Source organism: Colletotrichum gloeosporioides (assembly GCF_011800055.1).
Source record: "Colletotrichum gloeosporioides strain Lc1 chromosome Unknown consensus_19, whole genome shotgun sequence".
Classification (NCBI taxonomy): Eukaryota; Fungi; Ascomycota; class Sordariomycetes; order Glomerellales; family Glomerellaceae; genus Colletotrichum; species Colletotrichum gloeosporioides.
This window is the reverse complement of record NW_025544664.1, coordinates 565,340-587,070: the sequence shown is the minus strand read 5'-3', so window position 1 is coordinate 587,070 and position 21,731 is coordinate 565,340. Positions and strand designations below refer to the sequence as shown.

Genomic DNA, 21,731 nt, shown 5'->3' with positions numbered 1-21,731 from the left:
ATTCATCACGAGGGAGGTTGGGAAACGGTTGTCTGAGAAGCAAAAGCAACCGTCCGAGCGCAATGAAATTGGCACATCGGCAGATGCACCAGCGAAGGGATCGGTGCTACGGGTTAGCAGCAGAAATCTAGATCACGTTTCGATTACGGGCTTCTCGCAAGCAGCGGCGCCTACCTGAGCGTCTACCCCTAGCGCTTTCGAACAGGGTGAGCTGTGAATTGTGAGCTGTGAGCTGTCGACGACGACGATGTCAGCACGTCGCGGCGATGCGTGCGAAGTCGTTGCTGCGATGCGGGCGGTGGGACCACTAGGGAAATGGGTGCGAATCTCCCCAACTTGCTGCACCGGCGCTAAGATAGTGGACGAGAAATGCCAGTGCAATGCCAGCTGGAACAGACCAGTGTCAACCCCAGGCGGCGAGTGGCAGGAGCTAAGGCACAACAAGCAAGCAAACAGGGCAGGTGCGGTCCAGCTGTGATGCTCCTGCCCGGCCTGCACATCGTCGTCTGAATTTTTTTTATGTGGTGCACTGGCGCGGAAGGTACCGCTGCACAGGTACCTGCCAATTCAACCGATGACGTACTGCATCAACATTCCCTACCCCCTTCCTTCTTCACCAACGTCACCGTCGCAGTTACACCACCAGGAAGGAGGCAGGCAGGCAAGGCAGGAAACGAACAGACACTCACACACCGGATGAATTGACTGGACTGGCTGGGACTGGGACGTGGACCGGGCAGGACGGGCCCATCCAGATCCAGATCCAGCCCCCAATTGCCCCCCGTCCACTGTGATGGATAGACACTGGCACTGACACTGACACACGCACACATTCGAAGGGAAGGGGCAGCGAGGACAGCAGACAGGACCAAGCTCCGAATGGCAATCGGTGATGCACCTGCACTGGTCACTTCTAGGCCTTACCTAACCAGGACCTGGGGGGCCCCCTTTCCTTCCAAATTTGCTGCGAAACCGTCCCGTCTGCTGCCACGCGCCTTCGTCTCGCCTCGCCTCGCCTGGCCTCCCTGCCAATTGCTAGCTCCAAATTCGCTTCTGACGCAAATGAGCCTGCTTTGCGCCTGGGCACGCAACCTGCTCCAACCCAATCCAAACCTATAAACACCTCCCGTCACTCAACCTCCCATCAGTTACTTTCTCTTCCCTTTGATTTTCTCTCCCTCTCATCAATACCTGTCGCTGTTTTTTTCCTTTGGTACAGGAACATCAGCCTCACGATTCCAATTATACCCAACCACTTTGTGATACCCCATCCCCCCCTCAAACGACAACAATACCACAACAAACACGCCGCTCTTGTTCCTCCTTTTTTGAACCTATTACCATACCAATAATTATTATACCCCGAAGGCCTCCGAGCCAGTTTTTTGCGATAGCTACGATACCCAATCATGTCAGCAAACGTTAACAAACCGACCGACCTCAAGCAGAAGGAGGCCGATGTCAACCGCAAGCTTCAGCTCTACGGCATCGTCTCCGCTTTCCAGGCTGGCAAGGTTCCCTCGGTACGTCACTGCCGGCATCTCTTGGCCCACGCGTCTCCGCTGGGCTGATCCCTGGCCCCCAACCTTGTTTTGCACCCTGCAGAGTTGCATGACACTGACGTGATCCCCGCGACAGAATGACCAAATCGATGTTGCTCTCAATAGCTTCCTGGCCTCCAAGGCCCTGTCTAGCCCTTCCGAGAAGCTTTCCCCCGAGGGCAAGGCGCTAATTGCCGACACGCGCGATGTCATCCAGCAAGCCAAGTACCTTTTGCTGTCCAAGAACCAGGGCAACCTGCTCCAAGACTTCATTTGGCAGACTCAAGAATTCGACCCCAAGGCTGTCGATGTTCCCGGTGCCCCTGTCAACAAGGAGGTGGCTCAGCAGCATGGCGACAAGGCCGTCCAGGGTCTGCGCACCCTCGGCACCCTGTTGATCACCAACGGTCAATTCCGCAAGCTGCGTATGTTCTATTATCCTTGCCATCGCACAAGCCTATGCTAATTGTCCACAGTCAAGGATGCCAGTGTCCTCCTTCGCGACATGGCTGGTGATGCCGCCACCGAAGCCGCCCAGCGTGTCCGGCCTTCGGGTGAGGCCTTGGAACAGATGGATCGTCCCGCCGAGGACAACACATGGCACGATGCCCCCGACTTCTCCAAGGACAACTTCAAGAAGCAGGCTCAGGGTATCTACAAGGGCTCGCCCGCTGATGATGCTCGCGAAATCATCAACGCCGGCACGCAGTCGGCTCATCCTCAGGGCTCCCAGAACCCCCAGGACCTGGCCGCTACCGCTGCCCGTGACCAGGCGCAGGGCACCAACTCGGGTGTCAATGCCCAGGGCGGTATCAACGCTGCTCGTGACGTCCTCCAGAAGAAGTACGATGAGAACGTGGATGAGGAGACCAAGGAGAAGGCTCGCCAGCGCAACGAGGAATACAAGCGCCGCACCAAGGATTACTTCAACAAGAAGATGCCCCAGGAGCGCAAGGATCAGACCATCTGGCGCCTGAAGAAGATGGTGCTCGAATGCCAGCAGCACCCCGACTACTCTCAGGCCATCGAGACCCTCCTTAACCTCGCCGAGGAGTATGCCGGACACTCGCGATCACTTGCACAGGGCGGAAGTGGTACTGTCAAGGACGCCCGTGCTGGTCTCGCCCAGGCCGAGGCTGACCTCAAGACTCTCATTGAGCGTTTCGCCAACGGCACCTCTACTGATGACCTCTTCGAGTCCATCAACCAGATTTACCGCGATGCCGACCAGGATCGTGAGCTGAAGGACTGGTTCAAGGCCATGGACCGTTACGTCCGTCGCTGCCTTCTGGAGCAGGGCTACATCCTGGACGACGATTCCAACCAGGAGTGGAACCATTTGTACGACCATGGTCGCTACCTCCTGCGCGACAAGTACCGCGCTCACACCGACCGCGTTCTGGATGAGATCAAGTTTTTGGCCGACCAGTTCGACCAGGATCCCCAGAACAAGCGCTTCGCCGACTCCGTTCAGAAGCTCTTCACTGATCTGGGCAACGATGAGAACGGCAAGCCTACCTTCAAGCCTCACCTTCTCAAGGATCTGTCTGAGGTCATCATCCCCTCCCTGTTCGAGAACGTCGCCTACATCCCCGTTCCCCGCATCGAGTACAGCGACCCTCAGTTCGACGCCGTCATCGAGAATCTTGTCCTCGAGTCCGACAACTTCATGCCCAACGTCTTGGAGATTAACAGCGAGAACTACTTCCTCTGGGGCCGAAAGAAGATTGCCAACAAGCACAAGCAGTCCTTTGAAGTGAAGGTTGCTGGCATTCAGCTTGATCTTCGCGATGTCGCCTACCACGTTAAGCGCAAGCAGGGATTCCCCTCCATTACCGACACTGGTGTTGCAGACATCCTTCTCGCCGGCGATGGCTTCTCCTTCAAGATGAAGCTGTCCTCTGCCGACAAGAAGGACAAGCAGAACTTCTTCAAGATTGACAAGGTCGATGTGGATATCAAGCACATGAGCATCAAGCTGAAGAAGTCCAACCACAAGCTTCTCTTCAGCATCGTCAAGCCCATCATGCTGAAGGTCCTTCGCCCTGCGCTGCAGAAGGCTGTCGAGCAGGCCATCAAGGACCAGGCCACCCAATTGGATGCTCTTCTCTTCCAGGTCAAGCAGGAGGCTGATCGCGCTCTGGACGAGGCTCGCTCCGACCCCGAGAGAACCCCCAACATCTACAACCGCTACGTCACCGCCATCCAGAAGCGCACCCTCCAGGGCAAGCAGAAGGCCGAGGAGGCTGTCGCAGACAAGAAGGTCAACGTCGCCATCACCAAGGAGGAGTCCATCTTCCCCAACATCAACCTTCCTGGAGGCATCAGCACCAAGGCTACCGAGTACAAGGAGCTTGCTCGCAAGGGAGAGCGTTGGGAGAGCCCCGTCTTCTCTATCGGCAAGGCCAACAAGTCTACCGACATCCCCGAGGCCCCTCGCGTCGAGCGCAAGAAGCACGGCCTACCCTCTCAGAACGGTGCTGTCAACGGCAACCTTGGCGGCGACCTGAACGGTACCGTGCACACCCTCGGCAGCCACAACCCTGCCGTCGTTAGTGGCTACTAGAGGGACTGAGATAGACCTTTTTCTTTTGTCATGGAGATTGCATCATGAGTAACGGCAAACGAAAAGGCTTATACCCGGATGAGAAGGGAGGTGGTACGATGAGAGCTAATGACGTGTTTCCTTGGTAATAATTATGTAGTATCAGAATTCACTTGTTCCTTCACTCAAACTCACCAAGCTGTTACTGTGAATGAGTGACATATTGTCATGACCTGGATCGAGCGTACGCGGTGGTATTTGACATGTTTTCTCACATCTTCTCTTGGACGTACACAAATACATGAAGTGGCGCACATCATACCGTCGTCCATCCCATGTCAGTCGGCACCAATGCGCCATTGATGGTATTCATCCCATCTGAACACAAAACCAGCACGGTCTTGGCGACCTGTTCCAATGGCGACCATCCAAAGTTCCATCCTTGCTTCGCAGGGTCACCATGGACCGTGTTGAACGTCGACACAACTTTGGCATTGTTAGCGTCTTACTCTCATTCCCTCAACTCATCTTCAGACGAGAGTCAAGGTACATACCGACAGCCAAGCCTTCCTTGTGGAAGTCGGCAATGTGGTTCTCGTTGCGCGCCATGTTGGTCTGCATGGGGCCGGGCATGATGGCGAGGCATCGGATGCCTTTGGGGCCGTAGAAGGCTGCGGTGCTGCGGGTGAGGCCTACGGTTCCGTGTTTGGAGGCTGTGTATGCGACGCCTTTTTGCGTTGTTAGTGTTTATGAGTTTTATCCCTTGTTGTTTCTCGTCTTTTTTTCATGATAACTTGGGATTTGTTTGGATGCAGGGGTTGAGACGTACCTGCTCTCGCGCCGTTGAGACCCGCGGCGCTGATGACATTCAAAATCACGCCCCTCTGCCCGCCCTCGCGCGCGTCCTGCTTGAGGAACTGCTGGATCGCCGCTTGGGACGTGATGAAGGGTCCCGTCATGTTGACGAGGATGTTCTTGTCCCACATGACCATGTCGCAGTCGCCGGTGGGGTGCATCTTGTCGGAGATGCCGGCGTTGTTGACGAGCACGTCCAGGCGGCGGGAGGGGTCCGCGGAGAGGTAGGTGGAGAAGGCCTCGGCGACGGAGGCCGGGGAGGTGACGTCGCATTTGATGGGGTGCACGCGGGCGCGGTGGGCTTCGGGGACGGCGGCGGGGAGGGAGGCGAGGGCGGCCGGGGAGATGTCGAGGGCGAGGACGGTGGCGTTGGCGGCGAGGAAGGCGTTTGTGAGGGCGAGGCCGAGGCCGGCGGCCCCGCCTGTTATGGCGACTGTTTTGGAGGTGTAGTCTACGGACATTGTGTTGTTGGCTGGATTGAGGGTGAGGGTGAAGTCGGCCGGGGGGTTGTTGGTGTGGTTGAAGTTGTGGGTGGTGGTTGTGGAATGAGATGAGATGAGATGAAAGCTAACTAGGAGTGAGACCGAAGTGAAAGACGTGAGATATATATGAGTTTTCTAAAGACCGTGTATAAAAGCAAGCACTGAAGATGAGTGAAGTCTGAGAGAATGTCGCCGGTTGTCGCAAGCCGAAAGCGAAAGCGAGAGCGACGACGATAAAGCGAAAGGGGGGGGATAGATCCGACGTCCCGCTGCGGGCTGTTCCTTCAAACCCCAGATTTCCCCCGCATTATTAGCTTCAGGGACGATTTGGAGATGCAGCGGGAAAGAGGGGACTGTTGCATCGTCATACACGGCGTATACGTGCTTGGCAAACATGGCATTGTTGTTTAATGTTGAAGAGCTAAGGAGCCGCGAAGCGAGAACGACCCCGAGATCTTGGGTGGGGACCCCGCGGGACGCACGGATGACATCCGACAAAGACTCCAACTCAGATGAACATGGTATCTACATTCTGTTGGATATCTAGCCTACAGGCATCCCTCTCCCCTTGCCCCTCCTCCTCCCTCTCCTCCATCTACCGAGCTCGGTCGCTGGCATCGCTCCTCAGGCCGGCGAGCCGCGTCCTCCATGGTTAGGATGGCGGCCCGTGGTGGCCTCGAGGTCTTTCTCGGCACCTTCCTTTCCGCTCAGAGGGCCTGATAGGAGGGGTCCTCCGCCGGAGCGGGTTGAGGAGTCTGCGAGGGTGGCTGCGCGGTCCGGGGAGCCGATGAGGAATGTGAAGAAGGCCCCGAGGGTGATGGCCACGCCGGTGATTGCGTAGACTGTGCCTCTAAAAGTGCGGCGGGCGTGTCAATTGGTGTCGGGCGGGGCCGAGGATGGAAGAGGCACGGGAGGGGAAGGGGGAGAAAGGTTCTGCGACTTACCGGTTCTTGACCTCGTCCGGACGGGTGGGGACTTTTTGTTCGGCCGACCCGGCCGGGGGAGGCTGGTCCCCGCCGTGATATGTCCGGGTGTCCCGTGGGGGCTCGTGGGCTGCATATGTTCGCCGGGGCGCGTACTGGACGGGTCCAGGGATGCGCTGCCGCAAGGCGGACTGGAGTCTTGAAGATCGTAGGGCTGACATTGTTGGGCTGGTCTCGACTACGGGGAGGAAGGGGGCAAAAAAGAATTGTGCGGTAATTCACAAAGTGTGTAAACGCTCCGATACGTCCGTTTTTAACTTCCTGCGCTTCTTCCGACTGCCCTAGCAATCCGTTTCACGATTACCGTTTAGTGATGTGTTGCTGATGAAGCTGTTCGAAAGGGGGGGCCGATGACAAGATGATGATGCATATTGAAGTGGAGAAGCGGAGTGTCAGTCCTGCTCATGGTCCGGTCGCTTTCCCAACCTGCCCAGAACTTACCCTCATTTCAAAGTCGGATGCAGATGACTGATCCCCGAATCTTATTAGCCTTGACCACCTATGCGAACTCCATGAGACGGGCCTGATTGATTCGGACAACCGCAGACCCAGCTGTTCGCCTCATTTGATTATGGTAACCGCCCTGAAGACTGGCACCGGTCTTTTTCAACGTATGGGCTCTGTGAGTCCAGTCACAGAAACTACGCAATTGATACATCCTCTTGAATCCTTCATCTTTTTCTGCCGCTTTTCTTTTCCACCCTCTCTCCGGTGCATCACCTGTTCCGCAGCGCCGCGTGGATCCCGTTGTACGTCCAGTTCAGCCTCATCCTGTCCAGCTGCGCCTGCGCCGACATGTCCGTCACGTGTCTCGAGTTCTGCTGCACCTGCGACGCCCGCGGCCGCCTCACCGAATCCCAGGTCTGCAGAGCGCCGAACACGTTGTTCGCGTCCACGTTGTCGTGCAGGAGCAGCCGCAGGCCCTCGGCGTCCTCAATGGCCTGCGTCGCGCCCTGGCCTTGGAACGGCGTCATGGGGTGCGCTGCGTCGCCGATGATGACGGCGCGGCCGCCGACGTAGTGCGTTAGCGGGTTGGCGTCTTTGACTTTGTATAGTCTCACGTCGTCGACGGTCCTTTCTCGGTCTTCAGTCACGCTCCGGTTTTCATGAGTTGGGGGAGTGACTCACCGCATGAGGTTCAGCATCCATGGCGCAAAGTCTCGGAAGTTGTCTAGCAGCTCGTCACGGTTGCCCTCGGCGCTCCAGGACGTCTCGCTCTCCTGGGATAGCATCGAGTCCGGCACTCGCGCGACGACGTTGAGCATTGTGTTGTTCCGGCACGGGTAGAAGATGATGTTGCGGTGTAGATCGTCGTCGGCGGTCATGAGGTTGAGAAACCCGCCAGTCCGCGGGTCGATCGCTTCCGGCAAGCCGTCGAGCGTCTCCTTCGCTTTGTCCAGGGGATACACGAATCGGTAAAGCGACGCGCCGCTGGACACCATCTCCGGCTCGGTGCCGAGAATCGCCTCGCGCACGATGGAGTGAATCCCATCAGCCCCTGCAAACTCATCAACATCTCACCTCCTTTCATCAACTGCAGCGTAGATAATCTCACCAACAATAACATCAGCCTCCACAACCTCCCCGCCGCCCAACGTCACCCTCCCATGCTCCACATCCACCTCCGTCACCTGCACCCCCTTTACCACCCTCGCCGGCGGCCCCGAGATGCCCAGCTTCGCCGCGTCCCCCGTCGCCAGCCTTTCCAGCTCATCTTTCAGGTCCTGCCGGTGCATCAGCAGCCACTCGCTGCCGAACGGCTCCGTCACGCCCGTGATCTCGCGCAGCAGGTTGCCCTCTTTGTCGTACGTGCGCGTGCCCTCGCACACGGTCGCCTTCACGGCATCCGCGCGGAATTGGAACGCCTTCTTGAGCATCTTGCTGCCGTTGGGCCCGAGCCCGATGCCGGCGCCGCGCTCGGGGGCGTCGGGCGCGTTGAGGTCGTAGACGACCACGTCGTGCTTCTGGCGCAGGACGGCCGCGGCGGCGAGGCCGGCGATGCCGCCGCCGACGACGGCGATGCGGAGCTTGGTCCCGTTGGTGGTGGTGCTCATCTTTCTGAAAGGGGATTCGGCTACGGCGGAGTTTTGGTGTTCAATCCAGCGTCAGGTGCGTAGTCGCTGCCGTCAAGCCCTTCGCTTGCGTCGGCTGGAGATGAGAGAAAGGCTGAGTGTTTGATGAGATGTAGTTAGAATCGGCTATGGCGGCTGCCTCCCCATGGTGAGGAGTCCCCCGCATAACTGGGAGAATTGGTATTTGTGGTGCGACATCAAACGAAATTCTAAACATAGACGGGTGCGGTTTACGCTGATGTCCCGCAAAGCTTAAAACCTAAAACTGGCTGCTTGTTTGGCGGAATTGACCAATGAAGCATCCCATATGCGACGGGACATTCATGCGTGAGGGTATGGGACGGGGATGGGCTGGGTTTTGGTCCAAACATTTGGTGATGTCAACGAGTCCGAGCGGTTGGCGGGCCGGGTCTCGTGGTGATGGCTTCCGGGGCCGGGGACATGCTTCCTGTGACCCGCTCCGATGAAGTCCGCACGAGATCGGAAGGGATCCGCTTTTTCGATCATGGTCCGGTGAGATTGTGAAGAGTCAGCATGATTTGGTCAGCCACAGCTCGTTCCAGTGTTTTCGTTTCCATTCTTGACTAAGGTATCCATGGCGTCGGGATAACTTTGTGGCTGCATATGCAGCAGCGGCATTCCCGCGCGAGAAACCCGCATCGGAAGCGCCCCGCAGCTCGGCCGCCGTCGGACGCCGGGCGGTGCAGGCCCGCAGATAAGACACGAGCAACTTAATCAGACCACGCTCCGCTCCGCTCCGCAAGCCCACCCGGGACAATTGCACGCCGAGATTGGTAAGGCCGTATCGTATCGGCGCCATCTGGTTCGACGCCACCGAGAGGCGCTGGTCCGAGACATTGTCGCGTCATCAGGCTTTCTTTATCAAGTGTTGCTAGCGCAACTCCGAGGTTAATTCCAGCATTCCATCGGAGCCCTTCTCTCATCACACGCGACCATTCAGACCTCATTGTTTCTTCTCATCACACAATCGATTCATCCTCCTGCCATTGTTTCGTGTGACCTAGGCACTACTCTCACTCCTAGCCATGTCGAGAGCTTTGTTGATCTGCGGTGCCACCGGCAAGCAGGGCGGCGCCGTGATCGACCACCTCCTCCGGCAAAAGGCCGACTTTGAGATCCTCGCCGTGACGCGGTACGCCGAGTCGGTATCGGCGCAGCGGCTGCTGAAGAAGTCGAAGCAGATCAGGATCGTGCAGGGCAACATGGCCGACCCGACCGCGCTCTTCAAGGCGGCGCGGGAGGCCACGACGAACCCCATCTGGGGCGTCTTCAGTGTCCAGGTAGGCGGAACATCTCCGCATCTGATGATGTTTCACTGACCGGCTCTAGACCCCGATGGGCATGGACCAAGGCGGCGGCGGCGAGCTCGGGCAGGGCAAGGCCCTCGTGGACGCCGCCCTCGCTAACAACGTCTCCTTCTTCGTCTACGCCTCCGTCGACCGGCACGGCGAGGACTCGCTCACCAGCCCGACCAACATCCCGCACTTCATCCACAAGCACCAGATCGAGCAGCACCTCATCGCCAAGTCCAAGGGCTCCAACATGGAGTGGGCGATTCTGCGCCCCGTCGCCTTCATGGACAACTTCACGGACAACTTCCCCGGCCGCGTCTTCGTCACCGCGTGGCAGATGGCGCTGCGCGGCAAGCCGCTTCAGCTGATCGCGACGACGGACATTGGCTTCTTTGGCGCGCAGGCGTTTATGAAGCCGGAGGAGTACAAGGGGCGGGGCATCTCGCTGGCGGGGGACGAGCTGACGTTTGAGCAGATGGTGGGCGTGTTTGAGCGGACCACGGGCAGGCGGCCGGCGGGGAGCTGGAAGGTGCTGACGTGGCTGTTCATGACGCTCGTGAAGGACTTTGGGTTGATGTTCAAGTGGTTTCACGACGTGGGGTACGCGGCTGATATTCCGAAGTTGAAGAAGGAGTATGCGGGGCTAAAGGATCTGGAGACGTGGTTGAGGACGGAGAGCGAGTTCAAAAAGTATATCAAATGAGGCGGTGATGGTTTCGGTGGGGCTATTTTCTACTTTCTGTTACCATTTCTATCGGGCCCAAGGTTAATAGTTCAAGACATTCATCGTATTTCAGTTTTCATCATCTGTGAAAGTCATGCTGTTGGGCGACTGTCATGGCGAACACTTTCCTAGCTTTACCTGCCTGCTTTGATCACTAAATCTGCGAGATGACAATGTACTCTGAATGTTCTCCATTCCGCATTGAAGATGAATGGGATTGAATCATTTCATAATGAGTTCTGTAAGACAAACCCTGAATTTCAAATTATGCACAGACGTCCGGTACGCTGTCCACCCGTCGCCGTCGAAGATACGGAGCTGGGTGGGTCCAAGCCGGCGGCACCTTGGCGACATCGGCCTCCGATGAACACCGACATCGACTTATCGGCCCGCCCGGTCTCAGACTAACGTACCTGACTCTTAAGCTATGGGTGGCAATGTCAAACTCCGCAAAAACGCCGCCAAGATTCTCGCGGCTCCACTGCGCCTATGACAACGCATGTTGGCCCGTCCAATTTCTACAGACATCATTCCATCCACCGGAGGTCTTGACTCGGGTGTCCTCCACTTCGATGAGTTTCTAATGGTCCGCAAACGTGTTTACGTGACGCCGGCTGTCTGTTGCCTGGGCCTAGAGACGTCTCGTACGCGAAGTGATGTATTTCTCAAGTCATGCAATAGGTATATAAAACGAGCCGGTGCTGGTCCTCCTGCTACTCCTACCCATCTCACTATACCATCACCAACATCAATCCCAACCACATACACCAACCGAAACACCACTCGCCATGTCGAAGCTTCTCACTGTTTTCGGAGCCACTGGAAACCAGGGCGGTTCCGTCATCAAGGCAGTCCTCGCAGACCCCGTTCTCTCCAAAGAATTCAAAATCAGGGGCATTACCCGCAATGTTTCCAAGCCCGCCGCGCAAGCTTTGGCTGCCAATGGCGTTGAAGTCGTCGCTGTAAGCCATCCTCCCCGAAATCATTCCCGACTCGTTCGTTGACAGCATTCCAGGCCGATATGACCTCCAAGGCGTCCCTCGCCGACGCCATCAAGGGCTCCGACTCCGTCTTCCTCGTCACCACGCCCGACTTCATGTCTGGCGGCGGCACCCAGGAGCAGCTCCACGGCAAGAACGTCGCCGACGTCGCTGCGGAGGCCGAGGTCAAGCATCTGATCTACTCGTCGCTCCTCCACGTCACGGACACGACCAATGGCCGCCTCAAGCACGTCGTCCACTTTGACGACAAGGCCGAGGTTGAGCGCTACATCCGCGCCAAGGGCATTCCGAGCACCTTTGTTCTGCCAGGATACTTTATGAGCAACTTTACGGCGCTGCAGATGATCCGCAAGGGCGAGGATGGGGTGTACAGCTTGACGTACCCTGTTGGTGATGGGGCCAAGTTCCCGCTCATTGATACTGAGTCCGACATTGGTAAGCTGTTGCTCTCACATCGACTTGATTGTTTTGAAGTAGAAACTGACGAGTGATGAATGTTTCAGGCAAGTTCGTCGTCGCCGCTATGCGCAACAGCGACTCAGTCCTCGGGAAGCAGATTTTTGCGGCGGCGGACTACTACACCCCGTCGCGCATCGTCTCCGACTTCCAGGAGGTTACCGGCAAGACGGCTCGCTTCGTCCAGATTGATGCGGAGACGTACAAGGGATTCTTCCCTGCTCCCATGGCCGACGAGATGTTGGAGAACCATTTGTTCATTGGGGAGCCCGGATACTACGCTGGCAAGGACCTGAAGGAGAGCCTGGATCTGGTCAGTGGTGTTGGGCTGAAGCCTACGTCCTGGAAGGAGTTCTTGGAGGCAAACAAGGCCGCTTTCCAGTAGACACAATGGCCTTTACCCATACAAATTTTTGATAACAAAGAATCTCAAAATAACGAAATACAGTTCATTGATAGGAGGCCTCCCTTCTTCGTAGTCTTCCTTTACTTCTCCCAGCCATCAGACGTTGGAAAGCCTCCCGCAGCCACTGCCACCCCCTCGTGTTGGCTCAGTGACATTTCGACTCGCATCAGGAGCTGCTAAATATACGCACAGAGCTTGGGCCCCAGACGTGGTGGCTTCAGAAGGAAGTCTGATGATCCGCGCTATCGCGGTTTTAGTTTGGCAAACAGTCTTCCTTCCATCGCGAGTCTTGACCACTCCCAATCGGGCTTAGTGGCCGGTGAAGCTAGCAACAAGTCGTCGCCGATGCGCATCTTAGTCTGTCTGAAGTTCTCATGATCCAATCAAGCCACTGCATATCCTGCGCAAGGGTGCCGTGTGCTAAGAGTCGCGCAAAGACAATGCTACTCCTTCATTTCAGCTCTTTTCGGCGGAGGTGGGCATAGGGCTGTGTTGAAACCAGCTGCAAAACATGACCCGATTGAGCATGCCGCCACCCAGGCAGAATAACAAATGGAATCCAGCCACATCAATGCTTCAACTTGCTTATTCCAACTTTTCTTTTTCCCCCTCCTTTTGTTCGCTTCTTGAAAATTTTCTGTCATCGTTCGCGTTTGTGAACTATCATTTCTGATTAAACCTTCTCCATCCCTCGACTATCTAAGACTGTGTCTCAACTCCACGAGAGATTCGGCTCCCGGCTCCCCACAATGTATCGCGAAATCCTCGGGCTGGCGTACCTCGCCGCGATCGCCTCCGCACAGTGCTACCTTCCCAACGGCACCAACCGGGCGAGCACATCGGACGTCGGCAAGAACACGTACAAGCCATGCGACGGCAACGGGCACAGCATGTGCTGCAACACGTACACGGGCGACGTGTGTCGGGACGGGTTCTGCTGGAACGAGAGCGGGAGGGTGCTGTGGCGCGAGAGCTGCACCGATCCGACGTGGCAGTCGCCGAAGTGCCTGAAGCTGTGCATCGACAGCTCAATCAGTAAGGAACCAGGTTTCGTGGGTGAAGGAGCGGCAGCTGACGGTGATTTTCTAGAAGTGAATGCGAATAGGACTCAGGCGCAGACGGATATCGTGGTGACGCAGTGCGCCGACGGGACATATTGTTGCGGGAACGCAGATCCGGCGAGGAAATGCTGCCAGGCGGGCAAGGGTGTGCGCGTTGTTAATGGCCAGGTCGTCGCGTCATCGTCAACAGCGTGGTCTGCTATAGCGTCGGCGACAACATCGGCTTCGACTGCGGACTCGACGGCTTCAGTTCAGACGACGACTGCCGATACATCTGCGGATACATCCGACTCCAGCCCGGATAGCAACCGAGCTGCTATCATAGGAGGTGCTGTAGGCGGGACGGTGGGCGTGTTGCTGCTCATTGGAGGCACCGTGGCGTTCATGTTGCACCGCAGGAAGCAGAAGACTACCGCCGAGGCCACCCATCTTGGTCTCGTCGGTGGTTCTGGGTCGAATGCTTCTGTGGCCGGGGGAGGAGATGGTGTTTACTTCAAGGAAATGTCGGCGGACCAGCAGCGGTTTGAGTTGTATGGTGGAACACCACCGGTAACTCCTGCTCCCTACCTTAGGTAAATGGGGAGCATTTGCATATCGGGGTTAGATATCGTAGTTATTCATTAAAGCGATGTTCAACATTCATATCATGATCATGACCACAGAGCTCGATCACAAGATCAGGGGGGTCAAGTCAGAGGGTGTGGCTGGGAAACAATATTCACCTGAGATCTCATGTGAAAGAGGTATCTGAGGCAGGTACTCCCAGCCTGCACCGTCCTCACTGCCTTCCTGGTATTGACAGAAAGGTTTGTTCTCTGACACTAAGATTTCACCTTTCCCTGACCCAGCTGTGTGAGAACTTCTCTTCGGCCAACCTACCTCCTTTTTTGTTTTTTGGCAAGACAGCCAGCCAAGGCAATGCCAAAAGAGCGTTCACCCACAACAAAGACCCCCCACCCCTCTGTTAACAGACATCGCAACCATCTTCTCACATACGCAACCCAACCGAAGCCAACGCTAAACGCTAGCTAAGATGGTTAAGATCACAGAGCTTCCGTGTGAGGTCATCACAGAGATCTTGGAGCAAGGTACTGCGCGCAGCATTGTCGCTGCAGCTCACTCATGCCGCTACATTCGCAACTGCTTCTTCGAGCGCCCCAGTCTTGCAGGCCGAGTAATTCTGCGGCAGATTCCTGAGCGGCTGCTTCCATATGCAGTTGCAGCGCTCTATGCTGATACCTTGCCAATCCCCCGAACAGAGGCAATGGTGCACGACCTCATCGACAAACTCTGTCCTGCTCTCATACCCGCTTCAATTTCCCTCGTCCGATTCCTTGGCCTTGGAAATCTCTCCAGGCTTGAGGACCGTCACAACATCATTCACGCCATGGCACTTGACTATGCCAACGAGGCCTGGGACTTTATGCAGACCACAAACATGCGTGTCCCAAGTCCTGGCACCCTTCAGCTGTCGGAAAACGAGTACCTCCGCTTCTGCCGGGCATTCTACCGCGTGGAAATCTTCCATTCCGTCGAACGCCCCAAGCCTGTTGGGCCTTTTCAGCCTCATGCCTGGAATGATGGCAAATATTACCTCGATGCTATCCCAGTGTATGATCGAGAACAGATTGCCTGCGTTCTGGAGTATCAAGAGAGGCTGCTCCTGAACAGTAGGTTGCTCTTGTTCAAAGTCCACAGAATTACTGGCGCTAACAGATCTGCATCAGGCGTGCAGGAGGTGCTCGCACACGATGTTGCGATGGGGCACATCGGCGTCAACTATGTGAGGGCCCACGACGATAGTGTTATTCAAAACTGGGTGAGTACTTTACATCATAAAAAGATTCACGATGTCGAATTTTTGCATACCTTGTCAAGACGCTACCTGTCTGCATACATTCTGGTCACTTGGATGCCAGCTAATGTTACGTCTCAGTTGGCCCTTGGATTGCGCTTTCTTGTCAAGATTACTGGCGACCTGTCCTATGATGAGAAGAAGCGGCTTCTGCACTCCAACTATGGCCCCGGCGAATTGATCGACCTTTGGAAATCAACCGATATGGCCCGCAACTGGCTTGACGTGGATGACAAGCTGGCGGATGATCCTTGGATCCGGAACAAAAAGGGAAAGCTTGTTCATGTTTTCAGACGCAGTGTGGACGCGATGGACCTGGATCGCGGCCCTCGGGAGGCCTTCTTGCGTTCAATTCTGGGCCCGACGCCGATCGACTTCATATCTTGCCATGGGCTGCGGGATCGCGCCTACGTGCTGTGGGACATGGATCGTCTCGTCCAGCTTGAGGCAGGTTGGACTCGGGCAGCACCCACTGGCTCACCGGATACCTTCCAAATCTTTGTGGACGAGCCGCAGCCGTCTCGCTTATCACTGTCTCTTCGGCAGGCGCCAGCGGACAAGGCTTTGGAGGAGTCATTCCAGGCTCGTAAGGAGATTTGGGACAAGGGAGGCTCTGGCTATTGGAGCGCCGACGACCTCAGCAAGGTTGTGTGGGGCGGAGAGAGATGGGCTCCCTACAAACTTCCTGAGGACTGGTGAATAGTAAATGTGGAAGTCTGGATTCATGCAAGGTGTTGCCAAGTTGGTGTAGAAGATGTTTGTGTAGTATCGACCCTACGGGTAGCTGCCTCATTTGAACAGTTAACAACACGCCCATGATGAACTCAGAGGACATGGCAGTTTTTCAGTAATTTACTTTGAAAGCCGGTAGTAGCAGGTTGGGAAACCAGTAGCAGAGAAAACGAGGCAGACGGATGCCGGAGGCGGACGACGGAAGCGGACAGCAGAGATAGCACAAGACGCCACGGGCAAGCTGCAAACCTCACAGACCGTGAAGTCTGCCGAGGGGGGAACAAACTTCGCTTCGATAAGTATTGACAAATCGTGCTGTCTAGGTCTCTCCTCCTCATCTTCACCCTTCTCCTTCGTCCGTCACCCGTATCGTGGTCGTGGTCGTTCCTGCCTCTTGGTGGGTTCGCACCTGCCTCAAGCAACCGCCAGATTTTCACCTTTGCTTCGGACTTGGGACCGACCCATCTCGAGCTTTTCTTCCCCCTTCTCCCACTTCGAGCAGAGAACGTGTGGAATCTCACTCCTGCCATCTACAAGCAGCGACGCCTTTTCGCTCGGGAGAGATATCCTGCCACAACATCGCGAAAGACTCTATTGTCAGCCCCTCGCCAGTTATTCCCTCTTAACTACAAGACGACGACGACGACCAAAAAAAAGCGCTAATCGTTCTGCCGAGACCTCTGCCTTCACATCTGATACGGGTTTCTCGTGATTGGCAATTCTCTTCCTCATCCCCACGCCGATCACGCGAAGGCTTTTCCTACTTGCGCGACGTTTGATTTGTGATTCCAAGCTCACGACAACCCAAACACCCTTCGGTCAGTTATCCGTTCGTATTCTTCTCCTTCACAACTGACAATACCAGAGACGACGGATAGACACAGTTGTGCTTGTCGGTATCGCTAGACTTTCACCTCCTGTTCGATCTTGCGTTCTGTCCGAAGAAAGGAACCCCCCGCCGCAACCAGGCAAACCTCTTTCCTACTCGCGATCGCAAGGCTTTCTGGGCTGCGATTTTGATTCTGCGACGGAAGCTCACACTCACACACCCATCTGTTACTCGTTTTCGACTTGCGACGACAAGCGACACTGTCAGACACGAAAAGACGACCCAGTCCACTGTCAGTCATCCGTCTGGTATCCCTCCCTCTCGTCACTGACAATATTAGCGACGATTACCAGAAAGCTACGTTCTCTTCGACGACAAGATGGCTTTCATTACCGACTTGCCTCGAGAGCTCATCGGCGCAATCGTGGCCGAGGTCAGCACACTTCAGGACCTCGACAACCTGATGAGAGCTTCGCGTTGCTTCCTCCAAGCCGTCCATGCGTGGCCAGCCATACCCCACATAGTTCTGCGCCGCCAACTCCTCATGGAAGTCCCTTCGGGCCTCATGGCCTACGCGATAGCTATCATTGAAGCCGGCAATTTGCCTCGCCCACGATCGTCCAAGCATGCGGGCAGGGCCATGTCGAGGGTCCTTTATCAAGTGGCCCACGACCCTGCTCACAGCTTAGACCTGGTCCCAACTATCTGTTTCGACTCTCTTATCAAAATAAGGGACAAACACAAGACTATTCTGAGTTTGGCAAACGCAATGGCACAAGATGCTTGGAAAATGCTCCGAGACGTGGATGGAGTGGTTTCAGGAAACTTGGTTCTATCGGGACGAGAGCAACATCGAATCACCAAAGCTATCTACGAAACGGAACTACTTTCGACGGTTTTTGGCGACGAGAGCTGGGAAACAGCAGACTTGGACGTCTTTTACGGTGCAGACGGAGATATTTATCTCGCATCTAAGGCCCCTTGGGAAATCGAGGCCATTGGCTGCGTCTTGGACTTCTTTGAGAAGAGACTGTTTGAGGGTAGGTGTTGACTACAAAAGCTTTTCACCAAAGACACAATTGCTAACAGCACGCCAATCTTGGACAGTTGCGCTTGACGTCTTCACTCACGATGTTGAATTTGGCTGGTCCAGTTTTGATTACGTACGTCGGGGAAGCGATAACGGAGACACGATGATGTTGGTGAGTCTCCAGCTTGCGCGCCGATGTGTTTGTTCAGCTCATCTTACAAAGGCATTCAACTAGGTCTCAGGTGGTGTGAACTTTGTTCACCAGCTATTTCAGGAACCTTCTTACCAAAAAAAGCGCGACATGCTTTGGACCAAGCACAATGACTCAGATGCAGTGCTAATTAGTATCATGCTTGCGGAGTTCTCCCGCTCCCCCCTCCGACAACCCAGTTCACAGCAGCTGGCGATCTGGTACAGAGAGGAATACCCGCAGGCTGGAGAGGATCTTGACGACAAAGGCCCTCAAATGGCCTTTGATCAGACTCTGCTGGGGCAGCCTCCATTCTTTCACCCAATCTACGCAGGACAGAGGGAGAGGGGCTATGTCTTTTGGGACGCCAACCGCCTCATGGCAAACAATCACAAACTCCTCAACCTCGTCAAGAGAACCCTGCCTACCACCAATCAGACCTGCCACCTGACTTCGCGCGGTATGGTTTATCAGGATAATACAGCAGCTCGTCTCTTGGCGATGGAAGCGAGCTGGGACGAGCGCGCCGCCATTTACGAGGAAGGCGGCAGAGGCTACTTGAAAGATGGGGACTATAACGGAATCCAGTGGACAGGAGAAAAGATGAAGAACTCGTATGGAGAGCAAGACGAAACCAGCGACGAAGATAGCGATGATGAGGAGTAGGGACGGCAGGCAGGGAGGTGCAGTGGCGGCTGAGGATGAACCAATACCCTCTTGGAGAACGATGCATCCCATGGTGGAGCGGAATGAGCGCATCTGACCGCCGTGATAATTTCACGGTTATTGTAGTATAATTATCGCGCAGGCAATTGATTCGCACACATATCGGCATGCTTTCGAACGCTTCGCTTGCAATATCATCTCGTGAACATGGAGGCGGACGTGGAGTAACACAGAACAACCACCCGCATTTCATCTCGCGACCGGGCCAAAACATCACCATATTATCATATGTCGTCAAACCCCCAGTGCATCATCACACGTATTCCCCAACATCGCTTCTGTAGGCTTAGTCATCACTGGCTCGATGATGCACGCGGTTCTTCTTAACCGGATGAGGGGGAAGATCTGAGGGCGTATCAACCCCGCGCCAGCCGGCGCTGGCGGCAAAGCCAAGAGGGCATCTCCTCATTCCTTCACCTCACCTGATTTGAAATCCACGTCATCACATAGGCCATCTTCAAATTCATGTCCCAAAAAACCGCGATGTCTTCAACGCAATCCGAGCGCGCGATGGAGGTGGCCCTCGCCATCCCGGAGCTGCTCGAGTCCATCCTGGTGCACCTGGACATGACCACGCTGCTCGTGTCTGCATCGCGCGTTAGCAAGTCGTGGAAGACGCTCATGGACGCGTCGCCGGCGATCCAGCAGGCGCTTTTCTTCAAACCGGTGGTGGTGGCCGCTGCGCCGTCGCGGGATCCTGACCATGATCTTGAGGACGACGACAAGGCGGCTGGTGGAGAAGAAAGAGATAGTGCTGCTGCTGCCGGGGCGAGGTGCAAGCGCGCCCGCCCCGTGATCAACCCGCTGCTGGCGAAAAAGTTCGACAAGTGCTTCTTCGACTTTGGGCAGACGTACTCGCTGCACCGGCGGGCGAACTCCTTCTACGAGATGCCGTGGTCGCGGCGGCCGATCCGCGCGGTCCAGGAGATCTGGGGAGGTTGGAGCCAGTTGCGCCCAGCAGACCTCGACGCTGAGACGGAGCAGTCCGAGAAGGAGTGCCGTCGGCGATTCACGCGTCGCGGCGCAAGCTGGCGGCGCATGCTCGTCTCGCAGCCGCCGCCGCCGTCGCTGGGGTACATCAAGTTTGACATCTCGGAGATGCCCACCGAGGGCCACAGGGTCTGGAGCGCGGCCTTGAAACCAGGATCCGACGAAGCTGGGCTGCGCATGGGCCAGCTGTTTGATCTCGTGCAGGACGAAGTCGGGCACCACGGGCGGCACTCGTTGTGGTTCCGGGTGCTCTGGGGCAAGCCGACGAGCAGCTTCGCGATCTCGCGCGTGAAGGAGACGTTTGAGCGGTTGATGGCGGAGACGCAGGTCGTGGTGGAGCTCATGCACGCGGACGACACGTCGCTGCCGAACCACCCGCAAGACCCGGCTGACGTGAGCGTGTTCGACGAGGCGTTCCGGTGTGACGAGCACACCGAGGTGAAGGTGCACACCGAGGAGGCGCTGGTATATCCCCCCGAGTTCCCCGAGTTCGACGGCCGCTTTGTCATTTGGCACTGGAAGCTGCTGGAGCACGAGCGCAACTCGGGCTAGGATTGCTGGGTTTGGTGAGCGTGGAAGTAATTTGCGGACTCGGGAAGTGGGGTGGCCATGGGCCGGTTCTCGGGCATTGTTTCCGTGGATCTTCGAACTTTCGAGACCCCTTCCATCTTGGCGACTGAAGAGAGTTTGTACTTTGTTTTTTCTTTGAGTTTGTTGGTATGGATTCGGGGGACTACGAGGTTGATTTTGCAGCGTTGCTTACGTTTCATATCATGTCATTTTGCGGATGGCGAGCATATGATGCCTACAGTGTATTTTATTAGCAGTCATGTTTGGCTTAGGGGGACGCGTGGCACTCGTGGCTGAGAGTGATTCGATCATGTGTGTAAAGTACAAGGCAAGGATAATGATTAAGTTGTGATGATCAGTCTCTTGGTGTTTTTAGAGATCCTCTCTAACAAACAAATGCCCAGGATAACCATTTTTCCTGCTGCTTTGTTGATGGGCCTTGTGCAGTGAGAGGCCTATCACGGGCGACATCAGACGATTACTGTGGCTCCTCACGATGTCTAGCCCCTGAACACATCATTTGACTCATGTGGTGGGTTTGCTTGTTGCTACCAATCCAATGGATGTTTCAATATTTTTTTCATGCATTAAATCCGCTTTTGTCTACTTCACACAGCCCCGTTACAGAATCAGCCTTAACCGACGCTACTTGCGCTCCATATCTTCCCCAAATTACCCCTTGATTGCGACCTTGGTCCCAAAATCGTGGTAGGCCTCGTCCTGTAAGCCGTATCGAATCGCTCCGCGTATCTCCTCGTTCCCACTCTTGTAGGTGCGCTTAGCAGGTCCAGACGTAGGTGCACTTGGTTCCCACGGGAGTGCAGCTGGTCTTTCCCTCGTTGCCCTCGCCGGAGAAGTGGCCGTTGTTGTTGCCGCAGACGAGCTGAGGGCTGGTGTACTGGGTGTCGACATCGCAGGTGAGGTCGCTCTTGCAGGTTCCGGAGAGGTTCCAGGTGTCGGCGGCCAGAGCCAGGGGGGCCAAGAGAGCGATGATGGTAGCGAACTGCATTGTTGCTGTTGTTGATGTGTAAAGTTGCGTTGAAAGATTGGTAGTTTATGGAACGAGGGACTGGAGTTGAGGTGCGTTGTCGATGATGGTCATTTCTTACCAAGGGGCGTTCGAGGCTAGCAGTATTTATAAATATTTCTCCTTTCACCAATTCTTACACATCCATCCTTAGCCCCTTGATGTTGTATCAGTCAGCGGCCTTGAGGCATACAGCATGTATCAAGGCGGTCTGGGGGATATCTGGGGCTTTACCGAGCCTGACTCGTAGCCGTAGATCATAACTTGGTCTGTAGTCGGAAGGCCCTGTCTGTACGTTTGTATTCAAAAAGTGGCAAGTAGAACGGCTCCTAAAGCCGCGGTC

The 21,731-nt window shown here is 55.8% G+C and overlaps 11 protein-coding genes across 11 annotated transcripts; 7 read left to right on the top strand and 4 right to left on the bottom strand.

Annotated features, from left to right (window-relative positions):
* Nucleotides 1-1,409: 1,409 nt before the first annotated feature.
* GCG54_00006466 (uncharacterized protein) lies at nt 1,410-4,107 on the top strand (the record flags this gene model as incomplete). Its single annotated transcript, XM_045406467.1, has 3 exons — nt 1,410-1,523; nt 1,639-1,966; nt 2,018-4,107. The coding sequence occupies 3 exons, from the start codon at nt 1,410-1,412 to the stop codon at nt 4,105-4,107; spliced, it is 2,532 nt and encodes an 843-aa protein (XP_045267759.1).
* A 295-nt stretch (nt 4,108-4,402) lies between these two features.
* On the bottom strand, nt 4,403-5,402 carry GCG54_00006465 (2-(S)-hydroxypropyl-CoM dehydrogenase; the record flags this gene model as incomplete). Its single annotated transcript, XM_045406466.1, has 3 exons — nt 4,403-4,572; nt 4,641-4,814; nt 4,916-5,402. The coding sequence occupies 3 exons, from the start codon at nt 5,400-5,402 to the stop codon at nt 4,403-4,405; spliced, it is 831 nt and encodes a 276-aa protein (XP_045267758.1).
* Nucleotides 5,403-6,047: 645 nt separating this feature from the next.
* Nucleotides 6,048-6,567, bottom strand: GCG54_00006464 (uncharacterized protein; the record flags this gene model as incomplete). The annotated part of the gene is made up of 2 exons (XM_045406465.1): nt 6,048-6,273; nt 6,368-6,567. The coding sequence occupies 2 exons, from the start codon at nt 6,565-6,567 to the stop codon at nt 6,048-6,050; spliced, it is 426 nt and encodes a 141-aa protein (XP_045267757.1).
* Nucleotides 6,568-7,122: 555 nt separating this feature from the next.
* On the bottom strand, nt 7,123-8,460 carry GCG54_00006463 (6-hydroxynicotinate 3-monooxygenase; the record flags this gene model as incomplete). The annotated part of the gene is made up of 3 exons (XM_045406464.1): nt 7,123-7,480; nt 7,535-7,904; nt 7,962-8,460. 3 exons carry the CDS (start codon nt 8,458-8,460, stop codon nt 7,123-7,125), a joined length of 1,227 nt encoding a protein of 408 aa, XP_045267756.1.
* Nucleotides 8,461-9,524: 1,064 nt separating this feature from the next.
* Nucleotides 9,525-10,494, top strand: GCG54_00006462 (uncharacterized protein; the record flags this gene model as incomplete). Its single annotated transcript, XM_045406463.1, has 2 exons — nt 9,525-9,779; nt 9,829-10,494. The coding sequence occupies 2 exons, from the start codon at nt 9,525-9,527 to the stop codon at nt 10,492-10,494; spliced, it is 921 nt and encodes a 306-aa protein (XP_045267755.1).
* An 809-nt stretch (nt 10,495-11,303) lies between these two features.
* Nucleotides 11,304-12,357, top strand: GCG54_00006461 (uncharacterized protein; the record flags this gene model as incomplete). The annotated part of the gene is made up of 3 exons (XM_045406462.1): nt 11,304-11,477; nt 11,531-11,951; nt 12,020-12,357. The coding sequence occupies 3 exons, from the start codon at nt 11,304-11,306 to the stop codon at nt 12,355-12,357; spliced, it is 933 nt and encodes a 310-aa protein (XP_045267754.1).
* A 770-nt stretch (nt 12,358-13,127) lies between these two features.
* Nucleotides 13,128-14,015, top strand: GCG54_00006460 (uncharacterized protein; the record flags this gene model as incomplete). Its single annotated transcript, XM_045406461.1, has 1 exon — nt 13,128-14,015. The coding sequence occupies one exon, from the start codon at nt 13,128-13,130 to the stop codon at nt 14,013-14,015; it is 888 nt and encodes a 295-aa protein (XP_045267753.1).
* A 457-nt stretch (nt 14,016-14,472) lies between these two features.
* On the top strand, nt 14,473-15,993 carry GCG54_00006459 (uncharacterized protein; the record flags this gene model as incomplete). The annotated part of the gene is made up of 3 exons (XM_045406460.1): nt 14,473-15,109; nt 15,167-15,258; nt 15,376-15,993. The coding sequence occupies 3 exons, from the start codon at nt 14,473-14,475 to the stop codon at nt 15,991-15,993; spliced, it is 1,347 nt and encodes a 448-aa protein (XP_045267752.1).
* A 1,241-nt stretch (nt 15,994-17,234) lies between these two features.
* Nucleotides 17,235-18,741, top strand: GCG54_00006458 (uncharacterized protein; the record flags this gene model as incomplete). The annotated part of the gene is made up of 3 exons (XM_045406459.1): nt 17,235-17,895; nt 17,963-18,057; nt 18,121-18,741. 3 exons carry the CDS (start codon nt 17,235-17,237, stop codon nt 18,739-18,741), a joined length of 1,377 nt encoding a protein of 458 aa, XP_045267751.1.
* A 543-nt stretch (nt 18,742-19,284) lies between these two features.
* Nucleotides 19,285-20,343, top strand: GCG54_00006457 (uncharacterized protein; the record flags this gene model as incomplete). The annotated part of the gene is made up of 1 exon (XM_045406458.1): nt 19,285-20,343. The coding sequence occupies one exon, from the start codon at nt 19,285-19,287 to the stop codon at nt 20,341-20,343; it is 1,059 nt and encodes a 352-aa protein (XP_045267750.1).
* A 796-nt stretch (nt 20,344-21,139) lies between these two features.
* On the bottom strand, nt 21,140-21,370 carry GCG54_00006456 (uncharacterized protein; the record flags this gene model as incomplete). Its single annotated transcript, XM_045406457.1, has 1 exon — nt 21,140-21,370. The coding sequence occupies one exon, from the start codon at nt 21,368-21,370 to the stop codon at nt 21,140-21,142; it is 231 nt and encodes a 76-aa protein (XP_045267749.1).
* Nucleotides 21,371-21,731: the final 361 nt, after the last annotated feature.